This window comes from Ruditapes philippinarum, unplaced genomic scaffold, assembly GCF_026571515.1.
Source record: "Ruditapes philippinarum isolate M1 unplaced genomic scaffold, ASM2657151v2 ctg8923_1_1_1_1, whole genome shotgun sequence".
Classification (NCBI taxonomy): domain Eukaryota; kingdom Metazoa; phylum Mollusca; class Bivalvia; order Venerida; family Veneridae; genus Ruditapes; species Ruditapes philippinarum.
Window position 1 is genome coordinate 60,578 of NW_026854698.1, and position 26,056 is coordinate 86,633.

At 30.4% G+C, this 26,056-nt stretch overlaps 1 protein-coding gene and 1 long non-coding RNA gene across 2 annotated transcripts; both read right to left on the reverse strand.

The window, feature by feature from the left end:
- Positions 1–2,223: 2,223 nt before the first annotated feature.
- LOC132740785 (glycine receptor subunit alpha-2-like) lies at positions 2,224–8,038 on the reverse strand. The gene is made up of 7 exons (XM_060728771.1): positions 8,012–8,038; positions 7,247–7,476; positions 6,459–6,541; positions 6,013–6,144; positions 4,709–4,935; positions 4,077–4,235; positions 2,224–3,170 (listed from the first exon to the last, which is right to left on the reverse strand). Exons 1-7 carry the CDS (start codon positions 8,036–8,038, stop codon positions 3,039–3,041), a joined length of 990 nt encoding a protein of 329 aa, XP_060584754.1. The 3' UTR covers positions 2,224–3,038.
- A 597-nt stretch (positions 8,039–8,635) lies between these two features.
- LOC132740783 (uncharacterized) lies at positions 8,636–22,336 on the reverse strand. Its single transcript, XR_009627208.1, has 3 exons — positions 22,242–22,336; positions 9,900–9,964; positions 8,636–8,704 (listed from the first exon to the last, which is right to left on the reverse strand). It is a non-coding gene; the product is annotated as an uncharacterized LOC132740783 (long non-coding RNA).
- Positions 22,337–26,056: the final 3,720 nt, after the last annotated feature.

Below are 26,056 nucleotides of genomic sequence, written 5' to 3' on the forward strand. Positions count from 1 at the left end.
AATACGAAAAAACCCAATGTCGGATCTTAACAAACAAAAACAAACAAAAAATATAAGAAAGTAAAAACAAAGTCAAATGATATGATGCGCGAGTAACTGTTTTTTCTTGAATTTCTAGATGAATCTACAAGCCGATATTGTTGTGGGTGTTTAGCTTCATAATAGAAATGCTGTCAGCATCGTCCCATAAATAATTACAACAAATTGTGTGTGGGGGATTTATAAGAACAACAATATTAAAGCCTTCTCAACGCTAGCTCTTGAATAAATCAAATTACCAAGCCCTTATTCTATGGTTTTGTCCTTGGTATGATTTGACGCTATTTAGGTACATGTATAAAGAATACACACAAAAATTAAACAAGACGGGGCATGTACTTAAACATGTCTGCAGTCATAAATAACGGAAGTTCAAAGGGGAAAATGGCAGTGAAATTTCGTTATGATTTTATAAAACTGCTCGATTACCTTTATATGAACGATGTGTTTGGAATGTTAATTTAAACTGATATATTTAAGTGAAAAAAGTATTTACTTAACGGTTGTTACTAATTCTAAGCTTTAAATGCCCATTATGTCTCAGAAATGATATAATTTTCTTTTCTGAAAATTATTTATTTTTGAGATATTGTTACAGTATCAAAGGAAAAACGTCCTCCACTGTTGATTTTGAAAAAGTATTTCGGTATCTTTTGAAAACAGTTTCAAACCTTGTAAATCGTTACACCATCAAGACTAATGACCTGTTTTACATAAAATTAGTTTTTCAATTATTATAACATTTTATCTAGATTTTCTCTTAAGCTTTGATACAATATGATTATCAATCAATAACGTCTGGCACAGTAATAAGAATTGTGTTAAAACATATCTTTGTGATATTTTTATTTCAGGCCAACACGTAAGAAACAATTATCAGAATGGGAGCAAACGTATAAAATGTAGACAACTATTGTTTGACAAATGTGATGATCTCAGGGCTTTTATATAATATTATTATATTAGACAAGAAAGCAATAAATCGCCTTGTTGCTCGTAACCCGTGAATAGGATTTTGGTCAATAAATTTTTTATGTTGCACATTTTATCATTTTAATATTTTTTGTGCTGACTTTTTTCTTGTTTCTGTAACATCCTTTTGAATAATTTACTAGACATAAGTGATTAATGCGTATACCATTTTAAGGTCGGGATATCTATGATAAGATGCACATAAAATACCTTTCACACATGGGACGGAATCGTCCATGTAAAGTATAAAGCATAGAAATATCCGCTAGCAAGAGTTATCTTCATAGTTTCCTTCATAACAATACAAGTACAAAAGATGAAATTCGACGTGTAATGAAGCATGCCAAACACAGACACTTACCAAAAGACAAATTTACAAGATTTCAAGTTATAATATCAAAACAAAAACAAACGAAACGCGTTACAAAATAATTGATAGAAGAGTATTGCTACGCCAACTGATTTTTAAAGGATTATTACGTTAACAGTTCTAATAACAATATCTACTGGAATAAAGAATACGACCACTGCACAGCACCTGTTGTAACTAATAACGTTTAATAAAATGTTTTTAATAATTTGTGTACCAATCAACTTTTCATCTAGAGTAATTAAGTGTGGTTAATTCTTAAGATGTAAATTTTTTCTGACTTGTCAATTCAATGGCCTAGAACTAGTGACTTTTGTAGAGGACGTGTAAGTTCGCTTGGGATTTTAACAACAAATCTTGACAAATAATTATGTCTCTTTTCTTGACATTTAGATAGCACAGAACAGATCGAGTGTTTAATTTTACATGAATGACACATCTTATCAATGACTTTTGCTGTTAATTAGGACTTACCTGTCGAAAAGTGAGCATAACATCTAACTTTGCGTATCACCATATTATTTGAACAATTTAACTACAGAAACAATTTTGCTAAATTTCTCTAAAGCTTCTGCAGTAATTGAATGTAAAGTTAAACGAAAAACAAAAAGCGATAAAATGTCATAAAATAGGACAAAATGAGCCGCTTCTATCGTTTTTTTAAAAAGCAATTTTGAAGTTACCTTTCTTGAAAAAGGAAAAAAATCACTTAATACATTTACCAAACAAATCAAAACAGAAATCCAAAAGGTCCCCTCCCTGCCAAATACGTTATTAATTATAAAGATAAAAAGCAATTTTAAACTGGATATATAAATTAGAAAAAAACAGCAATTGACTTTAAAATTATTTAATTAAACCTGGATTCATTTACAATGCAAGGACGTTCATGCATAAATGAGTGTAATTGTGTAATTTAACAATTATTATTTAACATACGGTGATAGAAATACAATGTACAGATCTTCTTGGATACTTTTGACAACTTTTTTCTGGTGGTAATTGTAGTTTAAATGCTAGCTATAAAAACGTTGTAGTATCCAGACTGGTATGTACTGCAAGACTTCATAAAATAAAATGTCATTTGTACCTAGTTTTTACCAAGTAAATCCAACACTTAACATTTCTAAAACGTTATTGTTATGATATATCGTTTTTACAAGAGGGACAAAGCATAGCCCAAAACTGATTTACACGCATCGGGTCGTGGAAATCATTATCAATATGAAAACATGTACTATTGTTTCTCGTGACAATTAATTTATGAACACAATTGAGCATTGAGATGTAGGGAATTGAACCATGATTCGTTGTATTGGTAAACTTAAAAAACCGTGTATCAACAGACTGAAATCCTTCATTCATCTTAATATTCAACATAACGCTTCATAAACATTTATAATTTGTGATATAAATCATCAACAAATTAAAAGCACGAATCAATTGTCATTTTAGAGTTTGTTATAGACATTATATAAATTGTAGACAATTATGAAGTCCACAACTTCTTAGTTTTCGATTATTCAACTTCAAATGCAGAATTTTAGAGAAACTTTAATAAGTTACGTAGACATCGTTATGTTATTCCTAAGTTATATGAAGTCCAAAAAGTTCTTTGGAGATTCCGTTGACAAAAAGCTGAAAGTTTCATTTCTTTTCAATGTGTTGTCAGATAGCAACTCCAATAAACAATGCAAAATACCAAAAAGCTGACTGGAAAAGCAATTCTGCATACGTCATCTATGTTTTGTGCGTTGTCACGTGACCGTTTAATCATCAGTCCACTGATCTGAAATTGAGTTAATCTGACATTGAGTTATATATGACATTGAGTAAATATGACATTGGGTGAATCTGATATTTTATAAATCTGAAATTAATGAAGACGAAATCGAGCTTATTTTGTCTTGCATAAAGCCAAATAATATTTAGTTTAAGGGACTCCACAGACGCATTTGATACGGCAGGACTTGAAATATTTTTGCGCAATTTGTGTACTATTTGATGTAGGTCTGGTCCATTAACTTGTGTGCAAATTTTCAGATCATTCCCTCACACATTTATTCCAGAATCATCCCAGAATCATCAGTTTTATTGTGCATGATGACCTAAAATGAACAGCGTTGGAACGCATGTGATTCACACCGGGCTAATAATCGGACAAAACAAATTGATTTTCAATTCAATATGGAACATATTTCTATATTTCAAATTAGTTTATCTTTTGTTGTTTTTACAATTTTAAGTGCTTCATTTGTTCAATGTAAGAATTTCAAATTGTATTCTTTAGGTTGTTTGACCTCCGTGGAGCGCCTTAAATGAAATTATTAAAAGAACTAACATACTTGCAAGCATAGTAGCTAGTTGAAGTTTCTGGACGTTTAATAGCCATTGCTGTATAAGCGATACTAAACAACCCTTGAACTTTCATACCGTTGCTAATTGTATAATGTTAATTATAGATTATTTATTTTCTTGAACAAAGTTGTGAAAGTATGCTTATTGCAATCTTCAAAAGGCCAGTTTCCTATCTATATAAGTATGATATTGATCCTAGATTAGCAAGTATTGCATGTATATAAGCTGAGTGTTCTGGTAACAATAAATGGTTAATTCCAACAATAAAAAAATAACAGTTCATAATATGAGTACATTTTAAATTAAATAAAAAAAATCAATACATTAAGTCACATACGAGACCATTTTTTGGTTCTTGAATGCCATTTTGTCTGTCTAACATATCTTTTCGAAGTCTTCGTCGAAGCTGGTTTCGTGATAAAACGTTGACACATGCGTACTCGAGCAATGCAGAAAATACAAAACAAAGGCAAACGGCCATCCAAACATCAATAGCCTACAATATATACAATTTCACAACGTATTTATCCTTTATCAATCATATTTAAAATTTTAAAAAAGACGAGCCATCTGTAAAAAAGGAGCTTATAATTCCTTGTTGTAATGTTTACTGTTGAAGATGAAAGTTTTTTTTCAAACTTTAAAGTTATACTATGCTCATATTCAGGTAAAATTCCATTATTGCAAACATTTATAAAATTCCTGAAAAGTCTTACTAAATATTTCTAATGTTTATAAGAGAATGCATCTATATTTGGACGCATAATACCCTTAAATTTGTTAAGTCAATTTAATCTTTTCTAACACATTTAGCCTGCCAGATGTTTTATGACATAATCTATCTATGATGTGTTTACCTCAAGTGTGTAGACTTTAATCTGAACATATTTTCTATGAAACTATCATAATGCAACTACAAAGAAATAATGTACAATCCGAGCATTATATATCTTTAATTAACTTCATTACCTTTACATAAGACACTCGTGGCAATGAAACATTGGACATACTTCTTTGGGTTGTCATTGTCAGAACAGTAAGAATACCTAGAGATATTCGAGCAGGAACGGCATCAACATTAAGCCAAAACGACAGCCATGACAACATGACAATGAGAACACTGGGTATATATGTCTGTATCATATAAAATCCAATGTTCCGTTCAAGATATATATTGAATTGTAAACAGGTGTTGCCTGAAAATATATCAAAAATAAGTAATAAAAACACTTTACGAGATGAGATGTTAGGAAGTGTTAATGTATAACAACAAAGCTGAGTAGAATGAACTGAATGTGTCAATGAAACTTTTACAATGAAAGTTTATGTTTCAATATTTATCAGACTAACCCTTTTTTAAGCACAATCAGGCAAGAATGAACTGTATAACGTTCAAAATAATTGAGAGTACGGGGTTCTGTTATGACCAGCGCGTGTTCTCTGAAAACGAAATCGCAAAGCACGAAATTACGATGATGACAGTACAAAAGTACGATGGCGAAGTGCAACTGTCGAACTGTCACTATCGTACGTTTTTGCTGTCACTATCATAATGTTTTATTGTCACTACCCAACTGTTACCATCATACTGGCACCTTCCGGTTAAGCATGCGCATTAAATAAAATATTAACATGGAGGGAAGTACGATGGTGACAATACGACAGTGCGATGGACACGATCGTACCGTCGCGCTTTCCCATCGACGATTAAAGAAACTACAATGCCTTATCTCGTGGGTATTTTGCTTGGGTCAAGGCTTTTGGCCTTATATTGCTGTTACACAGTAAAGAAGACCCTCCAAGCTAATGATACAAACGAACATGCAGCGGAATTAGACAAGTGGTGTTTTAAAGGTTGGCTCGAGAATATGGTGAATCTATGAACATTTATACACTTTATATACATTAAGAACAAACAGCCGGTAAAAAAACGACCATGCAACGCGGAAATCTGACATTTTGCTTGGTTAAGGGCTTTGAGTCTTATATCGATGTAGGGAAGTCCCTTCAAACTAATTGAAAAATGAATCCACAACGGAATCAGGCAAATGGTGTTTGAACGGCTAGCTTGAGAATATGGTGTTTTTACGAAAATATATACACTTAATATACTGTCAGAGAAAACGCGGTGGTCATATTGGAACACTGTAAGAAAGAGTTGTATTGAACTATTTTGAAAGTTCGTTATTCAACTTCATTTTTTAAATTAAAGAACATGAACATTATTTTTGTTGACAATATTTGAAAATATTGCTTAGTAAAAATATATTGACCTTCTCCGATATCTGTACAGTTTTCTGTCTCATGTCTGTACGGTGTGAACTGGGGCAATTCAAGATTTGGATTCAATCTGATAGGCTCGTTCTTCCGCCATCTGAATACTAATCGATTTGTCGTAAATGCAACTAAAAAAAGAGATATTGCTCAAAATATACATTATTGTAAATGAAAGGCGATATAAAACTAAAAAAGTTTACTTTCAATGTTATGTGCACATTTCAAATATTGTCAAAGGAAGTTATTTTGTAAAAAAATTCTCCAAATAAGAGTGTAGTACAATACAAGAAAAAAGCTTATCAATCATGTCAATGGCTTTTGCCATCATACAATTATTCGTATTTTTGTTAATACCTTTCAGTTAATACAAATATGTTCAACATTTCTTTTCAAAATTCAATTTCATTAAACCCTTTATTATAAGAACAAATTTAACACTTACAACTTTGTATAAATAATGAACACATCTGTCTGTCCATTGGATACTTGTGAAGTTTCATAGGACATGATGCAGTTAACGTGATCCTGTAAGAAAAAATGAATTTCGGATTTCATAATCAAAACGACATGACTGAATGTATTGTAGAAAACTGTCAGCTTCTGGACTAAGAAATCGCTGCCTGTGTACATTAACTCCCTATTAAGTTTTATGATAAATACGTAATCATTAGCTATAATAGTCGTTGGTCTTACATGAAAATAAGGTGATGGAATGGTAACATAGTTTTTACATAAGAATGCATAATTTTCTTTTTAATATTATTTTACATTTCTTGCAACCAGAAATTTTAAGCTTTTCGTAATGTTAATAAACTAGAGACTTTTCTTCTAGTCGGGATATATACCATTGTGCTTATTCAAAGATATGCATGTAAATATGGTCCGATTGAAAATATTTACAATTTCAAACTGTTATTATGCAAATGAATATTTTTATTTTATTTTATTTTATTTGCTCCTTGTTTGTATACTGATGGACCCTTCGTCGATAGCAGCAACATAGCAAGACATCTGATAAATAGATGAAAAACTGAATTCAAGGACAGTTGAAATAATGGTAAATGTAATTTTGAATTTATTTTTATCTTTTTCTCCACATGTATTTTTTCTAATGAAATGTCAGCCAAAATGCAATGGTTAAGTAGGATTGTATGGCATATTTATATGTTATAATATAAAACATTGCACATGTAAACTATACAATTGTTTTTTAGGTTCAAAATGTGTTACCTAGATCTATATTTTACCACTCCGTTCTTGTAAATATGTAACATCTTATTTGGAATAGTAACTGTATGGAAATACGCTTGCTTTTCGTTCCGAACATATAGGTCTGGAACCCAGACATTTTCCATTAATCTGGAATCTAATTCGAGGTAATCCGCAGGTATGAGATTTCTGAAACTCAATCTTGTGTCTATCCATCCTTCTTGACTGACAAATGTGCTTAAAGTGAAGTCCTGAAATAGAAATTTCAATTCCCTGACATATTTACCGTCATAAACATATTTCGTTCCATATTTTAAATTTCACATTTTATATCATTTTAGCTCATTACTCAACTCTTTGAGAGAAAAAACAGCAGTAGAAATGAGCACGGAAACGTTATCCTTATCTAGCAATGTTAACCAATTACATGTGATGTTTTGTTTTAAACTATAAGTCAATTCCAGCCTGACTGCTGTGCATATATATTGCAAATAATGATACCAAACAAATTACAATGTAGCTGTAAATGACATCATAAACATGACATCAAGCTTAAAAACAAATTGTGTTTTAAATTGATAATTTTCTTGTTTAAAAATATGTCTAGCTTTACGTAACAATGACATGACAATGTAATTTAAGGTATAGTTACACACCAATGATTTGACTGGCTTTTGACAGTCAGGATTGTAGGTAGCAATTTTTTTTAATATTAATACATGAATATTGACATTCAGGATACAATTAATGGGTTTTTTTCTCTGTAACTGTATTCTAACCTATTACACAAATGTGGAAGAAGCTATAACACATATTTATTATTAAACGCCATCCTAGAATTGCTCTTTTGTCATGAATGATAATATCTAGCTAAGTAGATTGATCGGGAAGTTCGTGTAGTAATTATCATTTGTCACTTTACTATGGAATTTTAATTTCGGCAACACTGGTGCACGTAAAATTAGCTATGTTTTCTACTTTTTTTAAATAGATAAGCATCCTGTTTAATTTTAGACAGTTGTGACAGTTAGTGGAAATTAAATGATATAATATCGCCAAAGACATGGGTGTGTATATATATTTTCGAATTTCGAAGTATATTACTGTGGTTTTCAGTAAAAAATAGTACGCGGGAAAATATGCAGGGCAAATGTGGTCAAAAATTATTCTAATCAAGAATAATATATATTGAATATCTTGGTTCACTAAGTCTTAAATCAATCAATATCCGCCTTTGTTAAAAATAGATATTAAGATGAAATGATTTAATTAAGTCTTTTTGTATGACATGAAAAGAAGTATTTACGATAAAAGACGGAAACCAATTTCTATTAACATGTCAAAAACACCAAGCAACTGTCTTTAAATATTATTTATTGTTGGGCAAAATACGAAAAGGTCATGACTTTACCATTTTCTGTTCGTCTATAGAATCAATGCTGTTAATATAGAGGCTTACGTTGACTTCGCATGGGTAATCTGGAAAAATGAAAAAAAAAGGAAAAGTGAAAAATAAAAACTTGATATTGTTTTCTTACCACATTTTGAAAAAGAAATTAGTATATTATAATTAACACTACGCGTCAACACAATATGAGAACATATATGTCGTTGTTCTTCTATAATACCAACGTTAAACAGAACGGGTTAAGTTAAGGAAGATAGTAAACGTTATACGAAGTATGTATGATAAAATGTTATCTATCTATATACTTCTAGCCACTACACATTTACACACAATTTGTCGATACTGATATCTTATTGAAGATTACTGACCGAGTTACACGCAGTTTTACACAGTTTTAGTAACATAAAACACACTTTGAGCTGGAAAGGGGTTTGTCATTTAGACCAAATAAGACATCCATGAAGGCTTTATGGATACACTTTGGAAAGGAGTCCCCTTCCTGTAGTACTGTGACAAATTGGACTCCTGAATTAAAGAGTGGCAAGGAGAGCATTGGAATTGTTGAGCGGCCTAGGCAGCCAGAAGAGTCCACCAACGATAAAACTGCCGAAACTGTGTCATATGCGACAGAAGGCGAGACCTGAAAAGCTTTGCTAGTGAAGTGGGTATAAGCCTTGGTTCAGTTCAGGCCATACTGACTGATGTTTATGGCATGACAAAGGTTTCAGGATGAAACATAGGTCCATAACTTCGATCCAGAATCAAAAAATAGAGCATGCAGTAGAAGCACCCTGGCTCACCCCATCGGAAGAAATTCAAGAGGTAGCCATCAGCAGTGAAGATGATGGCTTCAATTTTTTGGGATAGTAAGGGGATAATCATGATTGAGTATCTTGAGCAAGGTCGTACCATTAAGCCCTTTATGAAGACCTGGCCCCTTCTTACTTCTGTGTGTTTCCGAAACTGAAAACCAAGTTTCGTGGTAGACGTTTTGGAAGCATTTAAGGTGCCATGGAGGCGGTTTTTTGAGTTCTTTGGGGACCAAACTGGAAAGTTCCATTTTGAAGAGTTAAACAAGTTGGAGAACGGGTGGGTGCAAGTGCATTGATGTAGAGAGCAATTATATTGAAAAGTAAGACCATTTGTTGGGTTCTCTGACTAACTGAAGTACATTAGGCCAAGTACATTTTGATTAATCCTCGTACATGTTTTTTTGTATTAGTACAAAAACTATATGACATCTACACGTCTAATATCTTAACTCACCTTTCTCAAAATTTGGTGGAATCCTACTGTCGTAGTCCTCGAGGAGGGCTTGGATGAAATCCTGTCTAAAAAAATACCAACATGCAAATTATATAAGATACAAATGTACATTTATGTATTAAATTACTTGACTTGTCTGCACGAGATTAAAAGGTATGGGATATTTCAGAAATAATCACATCTTTAATCGGTTAAAGTCACATAACTTTTTTAAAGCACGACAACATTTTTTGTATTGGTAATATGATAAATTCAAAACTCGTTTCAGACGGATTCATGACGACAATTAAAGTAATATTTGCCGAATACAAATGTAAATATTACTTGATTTCAATTACTGTGACTTTTGTAAATTCCATTTAATAACATTTTAATATTAAGATAAATAAATAAATAAATAAATAAATAAATAATTAAAATGAATCAGATAAATGAAATAAATAAATATGAATACAAGACACGTTAAATACTTGAATAACATTAAACTGAATGAAAAATTATTAATTTTTATTCTTCTTCTTACACTCAATTTTTCTTTAATTAGGTTTGTTCCTTTTCACTTACATTGTTCACTTTGAACTGATTGCCTAATATAAGCCTTATCTAATCATTTTGCACCAAACTTAAACAATGTAATGTTGATTAAACAATGCAAATACTTATAACTCAGTTTGTTGTATTTGTCTTTTGCAGCTTTTTGATGTTTAATGTATTTTTCAATATGATATCTGCTTTTTTATATAACCTATATGAACTCTTCCTCTATGTTGTAATGTTAAAAATAATGTTAGTGTATAACGATGCTTTTCCTCCTTTTTTAACTTGATAATGAGTTGAACTTCCTGATCAAGTAACATTAATAACTTTTTTCTGTGAACTAGTATCAGTAAGTTGTATATCGTTTTACCATTTTAAAGAGGTAAATATGATTTGATTTAAATGGTGAGACTGGCTGGCATATAAAAACATTAAAATTGTATACATTTATGCTTATGACATTGTCGTCATATCACACAAAGGTTTATTCAAATATCATGTTTCTGTAATTATGAGTAAACAGAATAAAGTATGTCTAAAACAAAATCCCTGTGTTTAGTTTAAACATATTTTATTTCTCAGAATATATATACATGTTACAATTTACAATATAAAAAAATTTTGTCCAGTATGTCCGACTGTAATGTGGTAGTAGCTGTTGGAGGATTTTCGAAAGAATAGTGTCATTAGCGAATAACTTCATACAAAATTGTATATCTTTTGCAGTATCGTTTATGAATACGAGAAAGAGGACCAAGAATTGAACGTTGGGGAACACCAGCTGAAAGATAACCAAAAGACGATTTAGAGTAAGAAAGGACAACACGTTGCTGTCTATCAATTAAATTTTCGAGAAACCAAGTATAGACCTTTCCAGAAATTCCAGCATGCTTCAGTTAAGTGAGTATGCAAAACCTTGTCGAAAGCTTAGCTAATGACAAAGACAATTAGTCGTACTGCTAGCACGTTATCAAGCAGGCTAAACAATAATTTCACGCATGCATCTTACAAACATTAACAAGTAATTGCTATTAAGTTATATACTGTGGCAGGAATCTTGGCACGCTACATATAGTTATTGTCGTGCAGACATTCTAACATTAGTTATATACACTTTAATATTTACGCTACTTTATCGTTTAATTGTTTTCTCTCAAATTGAGTAAAGTAATTTAAGAGGAAATCGCATGCAGATATTGTCTTTTCATGTATCTTTGCATTATTTGAAAAATGTTCGTTTACATGATATTATAATATTGAGTTTTATAAGTTAAATAAATACAAACATAAAATACTGAAGCATTGTATGATTTTTAGAAAGGTAGCACAAACTTTATTCAAAATTAAATCTTCTTGCCCTGACGGGTATTAATTTCTTAACAATCTATCCATTCCGACTCTTTAAACAGCCATAGTGCAAGAAAACAGACGCTTATTATTCAGTCGTGTAAAGCAGATGTAAATCTGCAAAGTGTAATGGAAATGTTGGATAAAATGACATTTTTCTTCACAGAGACAAAGCCATGCCAAATAAATAAATTAAACCTCTAGAAATTACAGTCAACTCACGCATTCCATGCTGTCACTAATTTCTTTGTTTCCACAATGCTCTCTTTCTGACAAAAGCATTACGCAAATTTAGAAAACAGAACAAAAAGATTATGATCTTTAATTACATAGGTTGCGGTAAACACGTTTGATAAAGGTTTTATTTGAAAATAAATATTTCGACAACTAGAGAACAACAAAATAAAGCATTTTAACATCCTGAAACAAGCACTAAATTTCCTATTTTTTCTATATGTTAAATACTGTATTCAAATTCAAATTCGGTATATATCTGATTTCGACGTATATATGTGATTTTATAATAATTTGATTCCGTGTTAATTAAGATTTTAGGATCAAGTTGATCATCGAGACTAAGGCCAAAAGATATAAATTTCAAAATTCTATATAATTATTTTTATCATTCAAAATGGATTTGAACTGGCATGAGATTGATACACTATTTATGCTTCTATTTGGTTTATTTACCTGTTATTCCAAAACCTGTGTATGTTTAATTGCAAATCAGCAACTCTGTACATTTTGTAATTTTAGCCCTATTTTATTACTATTTGCCAAAAGCAAAGACAGTATATTGAGTATCATTACAAAATTTATCCAGATGCTTAGTTTATGAACACTGGAGCTAATGCTCAGTTCTCTACTGTAATATTATATTGTTTGGCGACTTTCTTTCACTCAATTTCGCCTTTCAAACTGCATAGTATAAGAACCACACATTTGCATTGTACATTTTCACACATATTCAATTTTTGTCAAAAGCGTTTCTGTTCATGCAACCTGATCAATCTCATTTACGCATTAGACCTAACAAGTCCGTTTTTAATATATTTTTGTCCTAAGTTTTATATGAAACTTATTTAGCGCATCAATATAATTAACAGAAAAAACACAAATGGATCAACAACAAATCGTGCAAATTGACAAAGGATTGCAACAATTTTCTCCAAAGGAAATACAAGACTGAGATCGACTGATCAATTGAGAATCGGGTTATTCTTACACAATAAGTCATATTCAGCCATTCAGTAATAAGCACAATTGAAACAATGTAAGAGCTGGTACCGTTGATAATATACTCTATAAATGTTATCGTATTATTTTGTTGCACTCGTATTTCTAATTCATATAAATAGTCTTAAATATAATTTTACATTCCGATTAGCAAATATAATGAAGTAGAACGGATATTTTGTAAAAGCTATTTCATTCATAGTATTTATGTAAGCATAGAACTTTTAAGTAGGAATCCTGTTCCTCTGAATGTCTGATGGCGCATAAATAAGAAGGCATACATTTGATATTCATGATTTTTATTTCTGAAATTTCCGTCTGCATATAGACTTTACCATTCATCAAAATACTTCAGTCTACGAATTTCTATCTTTGACTTAAAGCAAGCCATTGATAGGCTAAGTAAAACTAAACCATACAAATGTTAAATTGTCTGCGATTTAATGAAAATGATTTCAATGTGCTATTTTTCACTCAAAGTATCGTGCCTTTTGATGCTTTTATCGTATAAAGCATATATCACAATGCATCTTAAATTACGTTTAGTTGAAAACGTTATTATATTATTACAAAACAACATGTTGGGAAACCTCGTTTTTGAAAACAATCTGCGCATATCAAAGCTTATATTTCCTGGTAAATAGTGATAGATATTCGTAAAAAGTCCTGCCTCGGCGTGACAAAATCTCGTTTGTTTACCTTCCTCTGACATACATGTCATATTTCATAAAGTGTATAATGTCTTACATAGCACCTACTGCATTATTACTCTGCTCATTTGATGTTATGTTCTATTACAGGCGTCCTAAAGAATAACACTCAATTTTATGTTATTCTTCTTCCCTGAGAACATAATTGATATTATTTAATTTAGTGTCCATTGATTTATATCATTCCTTTATCTCATTTCTCTCTCGATCTCTTTTTTTTTTGCTGTTATTTCTTGTTGTTTTCATTTCTTATTAACATGAATAATCTATTCAGGATCCAGTTATGTTTCTTAATTATTATAATTTGTTAACAAACAGACTGATTGTAAACAAATTATATTTAAAACCTAAAATATTTCAATATTGACTATTATGCTTTATGGTTTTGGTTTATTTGGAGAAAACACAAAAACACGGGAAGATCGCAGACGTGTGTTGAATGATAAATTGCGGAAAAACGTGCTTTGATAAAGCCAGTCTTGACGAACAGAAAAACAAATAAGATTATTTCGTAAGTTTCTGAAATCTCTTATGGCCGAAAGTTATCAATGTCCTATTTTTCTTATTTCTTTATAATATTGCATTTCTTATCTACATTCAGCACCTTTTTCTAAGATTCAACATTCAACGAGCGCTCGGTTTTTCTTACTATAGCTTTTTTTATGAATTATACTTGAAACACAATCTTTTATCATCGTGCCTAATAGTGAAAGACACAGACATTCAATACATCTTTGAAGTTACATTGTTCCACAGATATCTATTTTACACTTTCTGGTGAACTAAAACCTGTCATTTTTTTTTGAAGATAAATATATTCATGCTGAACTAATTAGGAGAAAAAATTGTGCATTTTTATGAGCGCGACATTAATACCCGATTTTGATATTTTTGCACTGTCTTATACTTTACCATTCGTCAAAATTCTTAGTATTTATATATTTGACTTAAAGCAAGCCATTTGTAAGCTTAACTGAAATAAACATATATTGCAAATCAATTTTATAATGTTATTTTATGTTATGTAATGAAGCTTATTTCAGTTTCCTATTTTCGACAGAAAGTTAGATAAAATGAAGCCGAATTCTCAATGCATTATTCATGTGCTTACTTGAGCAATATTGTTATTAATATGTTTAATAAAAACAGTCCATCAGAATATTAATCAAAAGTGCATCCTTAGCCAGATGAAAAATAAAGTTCTTCAAACTTGTTCCGTAATTAAATTGTTGTCGATGAAACCGACTGGGACAAATAAAATTTATTATTATTCTCTCTCTTCGCATTAAGTGTTCAATTAAAAAGAAATGAGATTCGAAAGTAATGAATAAGATTAAAGTTTGAGTTCATAAAGATAAATATATATATATATATATATATATATTATATATATATTATATATATATATATATATATATTATATAGAAAAAAAACTATTTGAACAAAAACTAAGGAAACAAAATTATATTCTTATAACGTCATTAAATCACAAAACAATTTAGAAAAAATCTTAGACTCCGTGAAAATGGTTGCATTTCTTCTTTGCGCATTAAATCAATTAATATTTCTGATAGATAGTATTAGATATTTCTAAAATATTTTCTGACTAAGCGTGACAAAAACACCTTTGTTCCCTTTGGTATGACATAAATGTCATAATTATAAAGTATATAAGTTCTAAAACGGCAACAGTGGTAATCTCACTCATCCCAAGGGATATTATGTTCTATCATATGTCTTCCTATCGTGTGCTTAAGATTGACAATGCTCAGAATTATGTCATTCTTCCGTATAAGTTATAAGGCATATCAAAATTCTGGAAACAAAGTGATCCCTCGGAAGGATTAATCACAACAAAATAACATAAGAATTGCAGACTCGGTTTGATTGAGTCTGTACATGATGGATAATGAATAAGTGCAACATCCCTCACGCCCCCAAGCACCGGCTTGAGCGGTACTTAATTCTCAACACTTTATAGTGCTGGCATCAATGATCCCGAAGGACCAGAAAATATTAATATAATCCTCATAATAACTAAATGTTATAAAATAAATAGGAACGTTTTATTGAAATAATTTAACATCTTGTCGTTTGTTACCCTGTAAAAGTATTGAATTATTCTATATATTTTATACCATTACAAATTGGATTTATTAACCTATTTAAAGAAACTGTAACTGGGTAACTTTCGTACAACATGTCAAACAACGGTTATGTTGCGTTTGATTTGGATGTTGAAAAACATTCTCATTATGATTTTATTCTTTCAGGAAAACACTGTCCTAACAAGACATGTAGGCACTGGTATATGTTCAAGTCAAAACTGTTAGTATATTTCGTTAAGCTATTTTGGTCTATTAATTTAAATGACTTCTTATTTATACTTAGTCTTTATATTTGACCTGACTACAAAATACTTATATTCTTATATTATACCCTGATAAAGATATTTACTCCTTTGATATTGCGTTTCAATGTATATTCAATTGTTTTATTTTGACTTTTATTAATCAGTCAAACAAATCAGAAGTCTATCATTTCAACATGCGCATTGTCGTGGTTATTACAACTAAGATACAAACACTAACATTATAACGGCATTTAATTAAATGCTATCTAAGTAATTGCAAATATTTATGAAAGCAGCACTTAACTGGTCATGGACTTTTATCTACCACGGTTTATATTATATAATATATTGACTATTTGTAATACGAAATAGTAAATCAACAACGTACGTATTTTTGCTGTTTTTAAAAACACACAATCAATAATTTTAAATTTGCTTTTTATGTTTGAATGTTATAAAAAAGAGCAGTTAGGTAGCCGCAAATGAGCAATTGTAGTTGTCAAATATATACTAATGAGTATGTGTTTAAAAACAACGAACTGTAAGGTTAAAGATAACGACGTGGAAATTAACGTTTTCTTGCCGTAAGTTAATATTGTACCCACACAATGAATGCAATATATATAGGTCATTTAAAAAGTATAACAGAATTTTGTTTTTGTTACAATTCTCCCTTCTAAAATCAATTTTCTCTTTTCATTGCCTTATGTGTTTAAAAAATGAAACTTTAAATCAATTTCAATAAACGCATTGCCTTAAGGTGTTTCTCACCTAGCCTGAATAAAACACATTGACAATTGCATAATAATGATATCATATATTTTCTCATAATTCTTTCTTTAACAAAACTGATAGTGTACCTATACAAAGGTTTATAAAGAGGCCATTTCTTATGTCCATTCCAATATGATGACAAATTACAAGGAAGAGAAGATATCTCTTATAATATTATAATTCTTTTTCAATTTTAAATATCACTTTGAAAAAAAAAAAAAAAAAAAGATATTTTAATGAAAGGAAAAAAACAGGCCATTGCGCTTTTCTTTGCAAAATTTATTAAAACGCATAAAACTAAAACAACATGGAAAGAATGAGAACGTGTTATGAATGGCAAATTGTAAAGCTTCCTTAATAGAAACGCGCGTCAGCAACAGAAAAACAATTTAGGAAATATTGAGAGTTCCATCAGGCTAGTTTGATGGACGATCATTAACAATATTGATATTTAAATCCTTTTTTTTTTGTTTTTGTCACGACATTGCATTCCTTCTCTACATTCAACACATGTTTAATCAAGATGAATTGTGCGTAATTTTTTCCAAGTGTATCTTAAGCTTCACCTTAAATAAACCTGCGTGACATATTTAAAAAATAGAGAAAAACAGAATTCATAATAAACGCCAAAAAACAACAACGGCAAAACTAATTTTGCTGAAGATTCGGTTTCATACAGCCTGGTAACGGACGATAGGGTAAATGCAAGATTCCATCAAAATAACCTAGCAATTGGTTTAATAAATCGGGTTTGATTTAATCAATATTATATCCGATGTTGCGTTGTCTCTTTAAAAAGCGCATACGTTTCTCATCATGTTGAGACATCAAATACATCTTCGAATGAACATTTCCTGAGATATTTGTGTCTCTTTAGTTAATAATTCTCGTCATTTTCGTGTAAAAATAAGAATTTTATATACAATTTCACAGTCTGTTTGTAATATTGAATCTATGTAAATGTAAATGTATGTGAAACATAAAGATGCAGTTAGTTGTATACATGTTAATTAAGTTTTAAAGCATTTATCTCGTACACCATGTTTTTATAAAGCAAATTAAGTATTTACTTTTATTACGTTATTCAACATGAAGATTGGCAAATGAGATGTTATATAACGAAATTTAATGTAGAAAATGTATTTTTTATGTTATATTTTAGAACTTTCTTATGATAGAATTGTTAGGTTTATGGTAGATCCATACAATAATTAGAATTTGAAACAGTCAATTAAACATGATAAACTTAAAATAATTATAGCTCGGTTATTTCAGACAAGTAGAACAATCATTAAACATAAATATATTTTCGAGCAATTTACTTTTCGGTACATCCTTTTTATTTAGATTTATAATTGTATTATATTACAATTAAACCTTATTGTGCAACACAGGATCTGGAAAAAGGCACAGAAATGGAACATAAGCGATGTACTACATTTGTCAATGCAGCAAATTAACAAGAAGAAACCGCATTCTTCAGCTTGTTTAACTTCAAATTAAGATATAATTTTGCTGAAGTAATTAGAACCTTAATAAAATCCCTACCAGCAAGCAAAATGTTAACTGCGATGCGATGGCATATAGCGATTCACTTGTGGGTCATTGATTTTCGCTATATGTACATATAGAAAAAAACTTAAAACACTTCCTTTTAAATACCCAAAAGGCCTAGAACTTAGATATTTTGTATGAAATATTGTTTTGTAAACCTCTAGCAAGATTGTTCAAATTATAGCCCTGGGGTCAAAATTGCCCCGCCCTGGGGTGAAAATTGCCCCCGCCCTGGGGGTCATTGATTTCAATATATACATATAGTAAAAAACAAAAAAATCTTATTATCTGAAGGTACAAGGCTTAGAGCTTTAATATTTATTAAATAATATCATCAAAAGGTACTCTTTCAAAGTTGTTCAAATCTTGCCTCTTGTGTCAAAATTAGCCCCGCCCCTGGGAGCCATAGGTTTATCTTATATGTATATAGTTAAAAATTAAAAAAATCATCTTCTCTAAATTTACAAAGGATAGAGTTAAGATATTTTGCATGAAACATGGTGTAGTGAACCTCTAGCAAGATTGTTCAAATTATAGCCTTGGGGTCAAAATTGGTTCCGCCCCGGGGATCATTGATTTTCATCATGTACATATAGTGAAAAAAAATTGTCTGAAGGTTCAAGGTGTTTGATATATTATATCATCTATAGGTCCTCTACCAAAGTTATTCAAATGTCAAAAATTGGCCCTGCCCGGGGGCAGTGATTCTCATTATGTACACGTAGTAAAAACAGAAAATAAAACAAATGTTTTCTGAAAGGGAGAAAGCTATAGCTTAGATATTTGACTTGAAATGTTGTTTGGTGAATCTGTATCAAGATTGTTATTAAACCCTTGGGTCAAAATTATGCCTTGCCCAAGGGGACAGTGACCTACTTTCTTGTCCTTTGATGTACAGCAATGACATTTTGACCATGTGCACAGTTTTAGTTGTAAAATTGAACTTTGACCTAGATTTTGATGATGTGACCTACTTTCTTGTCCTTTGATGTACAGCTATGAAATTTTAACCATGCGGTGACAAAGCATTTTTCTCAAATGCAATTTTGTTCATTCTAAATGAATATTGCATTCTATATCTGGCTGTATAGTGTTATTATTCATCCTTTTGTACAATTATAGGGTCTTTGTAATCAACTGTTTCAAATTGATAGTTCTTCTATTATTACAAAGCCCGTCGATTTCATTCACAATACTTTTTTTTTCTTATGATTATTCAAGCTTAACTGGTATTTTTGTGAGACTAAAGAAAAGAAATTTTATTTTAAAAAGAATGTTTAAGGAAGGGAAAGCATTATTACCAATGAAGGATGTACTAAAACCATCTAACGAAGTGGGGCGTCCGTGGCCAAGTGGTTAAGGTCGTTGACTTCAAACCACTTGCCCCTCACCGCTGTGGGTTCGAATCCCGACAGGGACTTAGGATTCTTTCATGTGAGGAAGCTATCCAGCTAGCTTACGGAACGTCGGTGGTTCTACTCAGGTGCCCGTTCGTGTCTGAAATAATGCACGGAAGGGCACCTGAGGTCTTCCTCCACCAGTAAAGCTGGAACGTCGCGATATGACCTATACTGTGCCGATGTGATGTAAAACCCAAACAAACAAACAAACAAACAATCTAACGAAGTGATAAAGACAAGAATATGAGTGTTTTGTTATTTCTATATAACTTTTTACATATTAGTAAAAGATGATTAACAGTCATACAAATATTCATACTGATTATAGATACATCTCTATTTAGCCGTATTCTACCCCATGGTTGGTCTGTCTGTGCAATACCATGTGTATTATTTTATCCATTAACTTTTTATCCCTTAAGAATTATTACTTGTACTTTGGATGTCTGAAGGTATTTCTTTTTTTTTCTTGAAAGTTTGTACTTTAGTTATATAGAAATGGACATCCCTAGATAAAATGTTTTGCATATGCCTCTGTTGTATGTTGTATCAGCAGTATTAACAAGAATATAGCATTATGTCTAGACGCATGGAAAACCTTAATCATGATGCGATGAAAATCTTTCATTTTTTGTAGCTTGCTTCTTATGTATGGAAGGTGACTGAGTAAGATGCTGATATCTTTTAAATATACAATGTACATATATCTTAATTGCTTTATAATTATATACTAATATCTGCATAAGTATAATTTATGAATGCATTATCACTGGAAGAAACCAATGTATTTTATGCGTCACCACATCTTAGCTTTAAAAATATCACATTTACATCTTTCAAAAAAGGGCTCAATCAAACCAAGTCTGCTCTTTCACAGCTGCTGAAGGATCGCCCCTTCTCTAGATCTTTGCAAGCAAATATAAAAATACTTCTTATTTCTCTAACAATGAACCTTATTACACGTAAGCGTACGGTTAAGAAAAAAGTGAGAAATCAATTACTTTTAAAAGCCCGAGTTTAAAGCAAATAAGGCTTTTGAAATGAATGAACTTTCTTGTACAGAAGTGCAAACCTGTGATTTATAATTATTACGTTAATCTGTTGGGTTGGCAGCTGTAAAACGTTGCCTCGTACTTCACTTCAGTGATGTTATATTTTTCTGGTCCTTCGGGATCATTGATGCCAGCACTATTAAATGTAGAGAATTGAGTACCGCTCAAGCCGACGCTAGGGGGCGTGACGGATGTTGCACGTATTCATTATCCCTCATGTACAGACTTAGTCACACTAAGTCTGTAATTCTCTTGTAATTTTGTTGTGATTAATGCTTGCGAGGGGTCACTTAGTTTCCAGATATTTTAACAGCATATATGATGCTTATCACACGAAGAAAGCAGAGTTAAATGTCAATTAATTTGTCATGAAAGTGAACAGACATTATAGTTGGCCTCACATACAAAATAGTTCATTATTCAACTTGGACAAAACGCAAAAGACTAATTCAACAACTTAATCAACCAGGTTTGTACATGCAAGCTACCCAAAGAAGTTAGTGACTGATAAATATTTGCTAATAAATATTATTTACAATCATTAATTCAAAACAACATGATAAATCAACAAAAAATGCATTGGTGGTTACCTGAACCGCGCAACATGAATGTTAACTTAAATGTTGTGTTTCAGAAAATAAAATTAGCTGATTGTCAAATCACAAGCGGTACATCTTCATTGTGAAAAAAACGAGCTTACTTTAAACCAAAATAGGTGGTTCCATTATAAAAGTATATTTTACTTTAAACTTATGAAAAATTACATTCCAAAACCAAAAAAAAAAAAAAAAAAAACAGAACAAAACATATGAACACATCTGCGGATATTTCTAAATTCAAAGTTTAACCATTTTCGAGTATAAATGTTGAATTCTTCTGAAGCCGATGCTAGGGGGCTCGGGCGGTAACTTGCACTTTTCAGTAACGTCCATGAAAAGGCGCAATCAAACCGAGCCTGAAACATTTTCTTTTCAATTTTGCTGTGTTGTGCTTTCTTCACGAATTCGTTTATGCTACTAAGAAAAAGACTAAATTAAAAGTTTATTGAATTGATGACTGAATTGTTTGAAAATTAAATAAGTTTCCAATCCAAAAGTATAAGATATAAACACTTATGTCCTATCATTTGTTTTCGCAAAACAATTACCAAATTAAATTTACATACATGTTAGTGTAAGTGAAGTAATGTAAATGTGCAATCTTTATGTTTGCAATGCAAGAAAGGAAAATACTTTCTACACATTAAGATAAATCAAGTATGGTATAATGCAAAAATATCGCGGACAAAAACAATTATTGACCTGTTTCAGTATTCATTCTAAATGTACAAAGCAAATTTATATAAGAATATCTAAAAGAAACATAAACCTTTTACCAACCTTTTCTGTCCATTATTTCCCTTAAAAATCCAAAGTGAAATTATCGCTATTAGCGTACAACGTTTTAAAACATTCATCATCGAACACAGTCTTTCTAACACAATAATTATGCAATAAGTATTATTACAATACGCTGAATTTCACCTGTAAATAAAGTTGACAAAATTAATGAAATTTTATCAGGTTTTGCAACTTCTATTTGTACGACGTTTTAGGAAAACACGAAAAATACATTTTGTATTATAGAAATGGTTAAAGTTTACTGTGATAATTGCAGATAAAGCAATACCAAGAGGAAATATTGCACTGAAAATAAATCCAATGTCTTTATGGTTAGCTTATTAGCATCAGCCTGTTGTCATTTCATCTACACTTTTCACTTTCTCTATAAAACCTGTCTCATTTCTAGCGTATTCAATTTGAATAAATTCTAGCTACGTTATGTTATATTCTTTTTTTCTCATTGTATTGTCATATTTTAATAGAAAACATGAAATGATTCGGTTGATTTTCTTTATCTGATAGTATTATAAAATAAAACCATAAGAAAAGCACAGTAAAGCAGACAAACACATCTATTTCTGCAAATTTCGTTTCAAATTCTCATTGATAGTGATAATTTCGTTGATTTATCGGATAAAATTTGGACAAGATTCTGTTAATTATGCAACCACATGCTTTCTAAGTGTTATTGGTGCATGTTTACATCGTTTTGAAAATTTATAAGATAAATGAATTATTTGTGTTAGACGCGTCTTCTGTATTTACGCAAGGCTATAATTTTAACGTTTAATTTCTTCAATGTAGCAGAGCAAACGTATTTGCAATGCATGAAAAAAATTATTATTTATAGGAAAATGAGGCTTTAACTTATTTCAACAAAAAACGTATTTTGTCCTATTCCATGTAGCCTTATTTGAGAAGGAAATGTATATGTTTCTTCTGTTATTCGTGCCTTTATGTAGAGACAGATTCTAACTGACATTTTTTGGAGATATGTGCTTTTTGCCGAAATAACACTTGTCTCTGTACAAGAATGTAAAAATGAGATATAGTTTTACAGTCTATAAGTTCGACTGTCTATCGCTTTGGTGTTAGGCTTTTATTCATGTTTATATAAAGTTGTTCTTCGCCTCGTAACATCTCGTGACATTTAGATTAAAATATAGGTCCAATTATATAGTGTGTACAAAGGCGACATTTTGCCCAAATGTGTTCCCATATTATTACTAATTTCATCATGCTGTTGAACAGTTTCAAATATTTTATTGAAAAAAATAAAACAAACAAAAAACTACATTTTTGTTTGGAAACGTTTTAAAACCATCGAGCCCGTTCACATTTAATCTTTAAATATTGATGCATAAAAACTAATACATTTGTTTGTTAGAAAATGAAATTTTATGCCAATAGAGGAACATGTAATGAATTAATTTGAATTGTAAATTTAAGCAAACATAAATAATTGATGTTTTTGTTATTTTATGAATCGTTGTTATGTTTATTTCAAACATTTAGAACAATACTTGCTGACAACAAAAATTAGAACTGGTACATGCAACAGCATTGTAATATATTAAACCTCTCTATTCTTCTTTTAAATACTTTAAAATACATGAAATAACCTTGAAATAATATTTTGCACCACACTAAAAATTAAAAAATATTATAGCATACGTAGGGATTCGCCTCATTTTGATACAGAATTAACAATGTACCAGTTGCAACCTTAACTATATTGACTGAAGATTTATAATATTTTGGCTTAATTTGTCCTAAAAGATCTTGTATATTCCGCAATTTTGTTTTGTGCCCAGGTATGTATATAATTACATTTAAGTTTTTAATATACATGTACATGTATTGCGAATAGTTTTTAAGGAAAAGGATTTTTTAATCAAAAATATGAGTATATAAGAATTTGATTGATTATATCAGTATTAAGATTTTTTGTGTGTTTATTTTCTCTTTGTAATACATAACTGATTTTATTTATATATTTTGTTGTTTGATATAAATGAGCAATTTTAATATTAAACGAAAATGTATCCTCCACATTTAGACCAATCAAAAATAGCATAAAAAGAATATCGTTGACAAAAACCTATTCAGTTTTTCCCCGTTTTATTAATGACTCTCAATGTAAAACGCGAATATGATATTAAGATAAAAAAAAATAAATAAAAAAAAAATGTTGAGCAACCTTTTCTGTCCATTATTTCCCTTAAAAATCCAAAGTAAAATTATCGTAATTAACGTACAATATTTGGCATCATTCATCGCCAAACAGAGTATTTTTCTAAATTAATACAGTTATTATTCGGTTATTTTTATTATATAATGCGTGATAGATAAAGTTTATGACACTAAAAATATCATTTAATGATAACTTTAGACTATGTTAGAGGAAACAAAACATATTTTCTGTATGGTAAAAGGTTTGTGGTTTACTCTGATAATTACCGATAAAGCAGTACATGTACCAAGTGGTAATATTGCCTTGAAATAAATACAATTTCATTTTAATAATACTGGATAAGTAGCATCAGTCTATTATCATTCCTCTCCGTTTTTTCGTTCCGCTACGCAAACATTACTAAAAAATTTATTGGCCAATTGAATTCGAATTTCAACTAAACATCTCATGTTATTGTGCGGTGGGAAGATTGGGTTCTGTTCTCCTTAACAGATATTATTATATAACAATACTATCAATAATACATAGAAAAGCGACCAAATGTAAAATATCTTTTCTGATTTTTTGTTTCAAATTCGCAGTTCCGGTGATTGTTTCGTTGGTGAGTTATTTACTTGATATAATATGAACAAGATTATGTTATTAATGCAATCACGTGCTTTCTAAGGGTTTCTGTACATGTTTACAATGACATTTTAATATTAAGAGAAATGAAATATTTGTTTTGTACACGTTTTCCGTTGTATTAATGCAAGGCTGTAATATTACCATTTAGTATTTTCCATGAGATATTGTAAATCAAACACATTTGAAATGCACGAAACTTTATTATTAAGAAGAAACTTAGCTTCAACCTTTGTTCAACAATAAAATCTGTTTATTTTGTGCGATTCAATGTAGCCTTTATTTGAGAAGGAAGTGTGTCTGTTAGTTTTATTATTCATGTTTTTATGTAGAGACAGACATGAAGATATTTTTTAACTCATTATGATTTTTTACAGCCTGTCAGTTCGACTGACTATCACTCACCATGTGCTACACTTTCGAGAAACGCCTTCATTCGTGTTTAACTTACACAAAGTTACTCTTCTCAAAAGATAGGTCAAATTATATAGTGTGTACAAAGGCGACATATAAGCCATATTTATTTTCATATTGTAACTTATTTTATTTTGCTGTCTATCAGTCGGAAATATTTCATAGAACATAAAACAAACAAACAAAAAATTGTATTAAGGAAGCTTTAAAACCCACTAGCCCGGTCTCATTTCACCTTTAAATATTGTTGCACATAAGAATTGCTATAAAACAAAAACATTTATTTGTTTATTACAAAATGTATTTTTTGCAATAAGAAAAACACATATAATTATTTTGAATTGTAAATTTAAGCAGTTGCTCATTGATGTTTTGTTATTTTCTGAATTGTTGTTATGTTTATTACAAACATATAGAACTAGACTTGCAGAGAATGATATCTTAAACTGGTACATGTAACAACATTGTATAAAATTAAACTTCTCTTTTTTGTTTAAAAAACTTAAAAAAAATACTTTGAAAGGCAATTTTGCAATACACTTTTAAATTTGGAAATATTAAAGTATAACTAAATATTCTT

Coding starts and splice junctions, on each gene's coding strand:
- LOC132740785 (XM_060728771.1), bottom strand. CDS start 8,038: ATGTGTTATAGCTTCTTCCACATTTGT. Junction 6,145..6,458: donor TTCATTATTTATACAAAGTT/GTAAGTGTTAAA, acceptor CTCTTTTTTTAG/TTGCATTTACGACAAATCGA. Junction 4,936..6,012: donor CTGTACAGATATCGGAGAAG/GTCAATATATTT, acceptor ATATATTTTCAG/GCAACACCTGTTTACAATTC.